Genomic DNA, 7366 nt, shown 5'->3' with positions numbered 1-7366 from the left:
GATGTTGAGGCCTTTGATATGACATCTTTTGTTTTTCTCCGGTAGAGACAAACTTCACTTTGGCCACTCTATTTTTGGCCTTTCCTTGATGAGTATAACCAATGCCTTTGCTATTACCTACATTCTTCCCAATTTGAAGAATCTTATCTAATACATTGGAGCTACTATTAATCATTCAAATAGATTTATTCATATTTTCTAACTTCGAGTTGAGCAATATAACCTTTCCTTTGAGTTTAGAGATGATAGACAGTTGCTTCACCTTCTCATTCCATAGTTGTGCAATAATCCTCTTCTGATCTTAAACATATTGATCAACTTTAGTACTTTTGAGGCATAATTCCTCATAAGCTTTGGAAAGCTCCTCAAAAGTAAGCTCTTCACAATCCAGATAAGGCAGTGACATGCTTGTCTTCTGAACTCTCAGCATTGGACATAAATGATAAGCTCTTCATTTTTTCATACTTTTCACCAAGTCCCATCTCAAAGGTTTGAAGTGATCCCATAAGATCATCAACTTTCATGGTTTTAATTTATATATTGAGCTTCCTCAATAACAGTAACTTTCATGTCAATCCTCTTAGGTAGAGATCTGAGAATTTTTCTGACTAGTTTGGCATCAAATATTTTCTCTCTAAGTGCACCAGAGGCATTGGCAATATCCAAAATATTCATGTGAAAGTCATGATTACTCTCATCTTCCTTCATTCTTAAGTTCTCAAACTTAGTGGTAAGAAGTTACAGTCTTGACATCTTTACCTTAGAGGTTCCTTCATGTGCAGTCTTCATGATTTCCCAAGCATCTTTGGCAACATTACATTCACTAATCAGTATGAAGATGTTCTTGTCCACTCCATTAAATAGGGCATTCAATGCTTTGGAGTTTCCTAGGGCTTCCGTATCATCTTTCTCATCCTAGTCTGCCTCTTCCTTGACAGTCACTTTACCGTCCTTATCTTTAACCTCGTGAGGACTTCATCCTTTGACAATAGCTCTCCATGCCTTGTCATCTATGGACTTAATGAAAGCCACCATGCGAGCTTTCCAATAGTCATAGTTGGTTCCATCAAGAATAGGTGGTTTATTCAAGAACCCTCATCCTTCCTTGTCCATTTTACCATAAAATATCTTTCGTGAATCTCACCCAAAGTCAGAGCAGGATGCCTGCTCTGATATCAATTGAAATTCTAGCGTTCTGATTATAGATGTCCTAAAGGATGTTGAGAGAATGTTTTCCACAATGACAAGGTATAAAATAGTGCAGTGCAGAAACTTAATGAACACAAGTAATTATTGACCCAGTTCGGTATAAACAGTACATACTCTAGGGGCTACCAAACCATTGATAAGTCCACTATGATAGTATCAATTCAAAGTTCTATGCAAACAACTTACGGTTCACACGTAAGCAACCTCTGGTTTACTGACTTCTCGCTTAATCACTACTCGTGCTATACTTCTACCTAAGACTCACCTAGGTATGAGACCCTCCTCAATCCCCCTCAATCATAATCGTGATGATCAATTACAAATATTATAATACACACTTCCAAAACACAGTCACTCAATGCTTATAAGCTTATGAGTGAAAATAGAACTTACAACTCGATGAAACCATCAATCTCTTCTATCAATAAGATATTAGAGAAACTCATAATAGACAAGACTGCACAAACCCTGATACAAACTACAATGTAAGTTCCACAAAATAATAGGTTTGATGCTTGCTATTTATAACAATCTTTTGAAGTGGATTTGGGCTTCAAATCGCTGCAAGGCACTCCAGAAAATCCTCCTAAATCTTCTCCATGAAGACAGTGCTCCAAATATTAGATTCCTAAATATTCTCCATATTTAGTAACTAATCAAATATCATGAAAACAAAGACAATCTTTTATCCCTTAAATCAAGCGCCACATAGGATTGCATAATATTCCAAAATATTATGCACATGTACATCAACCGACTTCAACCGATCCAGCTGTGACATATCAGACGCGATGTCAAATAAACTCTGCATAGGACATCTTTCTTGACATGTCTTCTTCAGTTGAAGTGAATGAAACATCTTGTTCAACATGTTCCCATAAGTTAGTGTTATCAAACATAATGTCAATCAAAATATAGAGAATTAACAAATGATATCATGTCATCAAGGTAGGATAAGAGAGAGAGAGAGAGAGAGAGAGAGAGAGAGAGAGAGAGAGAGAGAGAGATGAAAAGAGATGGTGAAACATCAATCAAATAAACACCTAAAAGTGATATCGTGTCATAAAAGTAGCATAAGAAAAGAGATGAAGATAGATGGCAAAACATCAATCAAATAAACTCCTAACAGTGACATCATGTCATCAAAGTAGGATAAGAAAAGAGATGAAGAGAGATGGAAAAATAACAATAAAATAAATACCTAACAATGATATCATGTCATCAAAGTAGGATAAAAGAGATAAGAGATGGTAATGCATCAAGAGAAGTAAACACCTAACAGTGATATCATGTCATCGAGGTGGGATAAAAAGAAAAGAGTTGAGATTAGACAATCACACAACAAACATGAGAAGTAGAGACTTACTTAAGATATAATGTACTTGGATAATATACCTAAAGAAAATCTACTAAAATAAGCAAGTAAAGAAGGAGAGAGATGCATGCATATAGGTAGAGACCTAAGCAAGCAATCAAAGAGATGATAAAACATCAAGTAAACACATAAGAGATGGAGATGACAAAACATCAAGCATACAAGTAGCAGGAAGGGTGATAAAACATCAACACCTAGCCATGCTATCAAGTCATAAAGGTAGGATAAGAGGAAGAGATGGTAATACATCAGGTAAAAGAAACACATAACAATGATATCATGTCATCAAGGTAGGATAAGAAAGAGAAGAAAAGATATGATAAAACATCAACACCTAACAATGATATCATGTCATCAAAGTAGGATAAGAAAAGATGAAAAGAGATGATGAAACATTAACACCTAACAATGATATCATGTCATCAAAGTAGGAAGATCGAAAAAGAGATGAAGATTAGATAATCACACATTATACATGAGAAGTAGAGACTTACTCAAGATATAAGGTACTTGGATAAGATACCAAAATAATATCTACTTAACCAAGCAAGTATCAAAGAAGGAAGAACATGCAATTAGGTAACCATATGTGCAAGTAAAAAAGGCTAAAGTTGAAAGGGATGAAATCGTGATTTCAACCATGGGGAAGACTGAATAAATCATCGTATACTTCAAAGGGGGCAAAGGGGACGAAGTCGTGATTTCAGCCATGGGAAAGACTGAATGACTCATCATATGCCACAAAGGAAAAAAGGGGACGAAATCGTGATTTCACCCATGGGAAAGACATAATGACTCATCGTACACCGCTAAACAAATAAACAAGCTAAACACTTGTAGCGAGTATAAGGTAAACTCCTAACATAATCAAGGTAAACACCTCGAATCATAGGTAAACCCTAACTTCATCTCTTCGAATCTCCTAGCTCACAAATGCTATGAAGGTGTTCTAATACTTTTTGGAAAGCCCTAAACAACATCAACACCTAACAATGATATCATGTCATCAAAGTAGGAAGATCGAAAAAGAGATGGAGATTAGATAATCACACGTTATACATGAGAAGTAGAGACTTACTCAAGATATAAGGTACTTAGATAAGATACCTAAAGAATATCTACTTAACCAAGCAAGTATCAAAGAAGGAAGAACATGCAATTAGGTAACCACGTGTGCAAGTAAAAGGGATAAAGTTGAAAGGGATGAAATCGTGATTTCAACCATGGGGAAGACTGAATAACTCATCGTACACCGCAAAAGGGGCAAAGGGGACGAAGTCGTGATTTCAGCCATGGGAAAGACTGAATGACTCATCGTATGCCACAAAGGGAAAAAGGGGACGAAATCGTGATTTCACCCATGGGAAAGACATAATGACTCATTGTACACCACAAAACAAATAAACAAACACTTGTAGCAAGTATAAGGTAAGCACCTAACATAATCAAGGTAAATACCTCAAATCATAGGTAAACCCTAACTTCATCTCTTCGAATCTCCTTGATCACAAATGCTATGAAGGTGTTCTAATACTTCTTGGAAAGCCCTAAACATCCTCTACAATTTTCACGTTTAGTGTTTCTTCAAATTCTCAAGAAATCTTGATGGAAAGTGGCCTTAAAGATGCCTACTTTTCAAGAATAAATCTGCCTTGGAAAATTTTTTAAGTGTTGGAGAAAAAATAGACAACTTCAAAGCTCCATAACTTAAAAACCATTCATCTTTTGGAAAATAGTTCACATTGACAAAGTTGTAGATTTTGACTTTTTCTTCAAATGAGGCTTTAGAGCACAACATTTGGCCAAGTATTGAGGAAGTTATGGCATTTCAAAGCTAAGTAAAAAACATGTATTTCTTCAAGAAAAAGTCAAAACCCTAATTCTTGACTTTTTTATTCTTAATTGATTTTCTTGATTTTTCTTGATCAAATGACTTCAATAATCATATATTCATGATTTTGATCTTCAAAAGTCTATGGTTGACCAATTCATCAAAAAGTCAAGGTGATATTAAACCATTGACTTTTTCCAAATGAATTGATTTCTTCTAAGTATAAATGGAATCAAGCTCTTCTAGCAAAATGAGTGTTATGAGTGGATTATAATAAGTCATTGGAGATCCTCGAATTATGATTTGAGCCGTAGAACCATGCTTTGACCAAAAGTCAACTTTCCAGAGAATTAGGTCAAAAACCTTAATTGTGTACTAGATGAATTTGAAAGTTGTTGATTTTGAATTGAACCACACTTGGGCTTGGATATTCATGAGGGGGGTCACTTGAGCATATGAGAATGCTTTATCTTCTTTTTGAGCCTTAAAACCCTAATTGCTTGAGTTCCATGATCAGCCACATACCTTGTGAAACAAGCAACAAGCAAACACAATATTTTTGTATATTTTTGGATAGTAAATGATGCATGAATGATTATGTATAATGATAATGATGATCATACCCTTGGTGCTTAATGTAACACCCATTTTCTAACCCCAAATAATTCAATATAATAATAGAGTAATATAGCATGCATATAACGAAAAGGTGACACATGTCATTTCCATAACAATGCAAACCAACAAAACATACAATTAAATACATCTAATCACAATTATAACACATTTGAAAACTTCATGTTTCATCAATATGCATATTACAACAGAATAATTGTTTTCTCAAAATAAATTCAATGATAATATCTCATACTATAATCATCTACCAACTTGGAGACAATATCATATCATAAACATGTCATATAAATCTAACTACTGGCATCAAGGCCTCTCAACATATATTCTATAAACACACCAGGTGCATTAGTCACACCAAAAGGCATTACAGAATACTCATAATGTCCATACCTCGTTCTAAAAGCAATTTTCTAAATATCATTCGCTTTCACGTGAATCTGATGATACCCAAATCTCAAATCTATCTTATTGAACACACTTGCACCCACCAACTGATCCATCAAATCATCAATCATCATAAATGGGTACTTGTTATTAATAGTCACCTTATTCAGTTGTCTATAATCAACACACAACCTCATCGAACCTTCCTTTTTCTTAACCAACAAAACTGACGCACCCAATGGTGACACACTCAGACGAATAAACTTCTTCTCAAGTAAATCCTCAAGTTAAATCTTCAACTCTTTCAACTCAGAAGCCGACATACGATATGGAGCCATCGATACATGACTAGTTCCAGGAACTAAATCGATCGCAAACTCCACTTCACGTTCTGGCGGTAAATCACTTACATCTTCAGGAAATACCTCCATAAAATCATGAACTATTGGCAATTCCTCGATTGTTCTCTTCTCATGAACATCCAAAGTTGCCAACAACATAAACAACATCGCACCGTCTTGCACATACTCATCCATTTGCTTGGAAGATAAAAACAATTCTTCCTTAACATCCGTTTCAAGAAGAATAATTGTCATATCAAAATAATTGATATAAACATGATTAAAATCCAATCAAGTCATACCCAGAATCACATCAAGTTGATCTAACGGAAGACAAACTAAATCAATTCTGAAATCTCTACCAAAGATACTCAACAGACAATTCAAACACAAAAAGAAGTAATCACTGAACCCATAGCAGGAGTATCAATAACCATACTTCCATGCATATCAGACAACACAAGATTCAATCTCACAGTACAATCCAAAGAAATGAAAGAATGTGTTGCACCAGTATCAATAATAGGAATAAAAGGTATACCATAAATAAAGCACGTACCTCAGATTAGCCTATCCTCAGTAGTGGTCTCAGAACCAGGCAATGCAAACACTTTTCCTTTCGCTTGCTCCTTATTTGGCTTGTCACACTTGGTACTAATACGCCCTTGCTCACTACAATTGTAGCAAGTCACACCTGAACCAACTCTACAATCCACAGCTTTGTGACTCGGCTTGCCACACTTAAAACACTTCCCAAATTCCTTGTTGCATTCAGAAGCATGATGTCCTTCGACACCATATTTGTAGCACTTTATCAGAGTACTAGCTCTTCCCCCGCTTGGCTTCCCACCGTAACTAGTTTTCTGCTTCTTCTTATCATTATATGGTTTCCTACGGTATTGTCCTTTTCCTTTCCTATCATTCAAAGAATTGTAGTGAGAAGCACTCTCCCTACTATCCCCATTATAAATCCGACTCTTATTAACTAACTCTATAAAGCGAGTAATTTGTTGGTAACCAATAGCCTTCTTGATATCATGTCTCAAACCATTCACAAACCTCAAATACTTAGACCTCTGAACATTCATATTATTGTAATGAGGACAATACTTGATTAACTCTTGGAACCTTGAAGCATACTTTGCCACCGTTCCATTTCCTTGCTTCAATTCTAGAAATTCCACCTCTTTCTTTCCACACACATCTTCCGGAAAATAGTTTTCCAAAAATGCATCGCGGAAAAGAGCCCAAGTAACTTCCATGCCTTCCTCATTAAATATATGCACAGTATTATCCCCCCAATCCTCAACTTCCTTCTCTAGCATGTGAGTGCCAAACTGCACCTTCTGCACATTGGTACAATTCATGACTCAAAAGATTTTTTCGATCGCTTTCAACCATGCTTGTGCCTTGTCAAGTTCATGCTCTCATTCAAAGATCGGCGGGTTGTTCCTTCGGAAGTCTCCCAAAGCACGAAACTCATTCTCTTTTCCATTAGAAACATTCGCATGATGCACTTGCCCAATAGCACCAGGTAACCTCGTCAATTCTTCAGCAATAACGTTATCATTCCTTCCCGCAACCAATGTC

General features: G+C 35.8%; 1 protein-coding gene across 1 annotated transcript; it reads right to left on the bottom strand.

Moving 5' to 3' along the window:
- Window positions 1-6336: 6336 nt before the first annotated feature.
- LOC131635094 (uncharacterized) lies at window positions 6337-7143 on the bottom strand. The gene has a single exon (XM_058905693.1). It carries the CDS (start codon window positions 7141-7143, stop codon window positions 6337-6339), a length of 807 nt encoding a protein of 268 aa, XP_058761676.1.
- Between the last annotated feature and the right edge of the window lie 223 nt (window positions 7144-7366).

The sequence above is a fragment of the Vicia villosa genome, unplaced genomic scaffold, assembly GCF_029867415.1.
Source record: "Vicia villosa cultivar HV-30 ecotype Madison, WI unplaced genomic scaffold, Vvil1.0 ctg.001422F_1_1_3, whole genome shotgun sequence".
NCBI classification, from domain to species: domain Eukaryota; kingdom Viridiplantae; phylum Streptophyta; class Magnoliopsida; order Fabales; family Fabaceae; genus Vicia; species Vicia villosa.
The sequence above is the reverse complement of the archived record's forward strand: the minus strand, read 5'-3'. Positions and strand labels throughout refer to the sequence as shown.

What these genes read in the sequence shown, in the direction of transcription:
- LOC131635094 (XM_058905693.1), bottom strand. Translation starts at nt 7,143, where the DNA reads ATGAATTGTACCAATGTGCAGAAGGTGCAGTTTGGCACTCACATGCTA.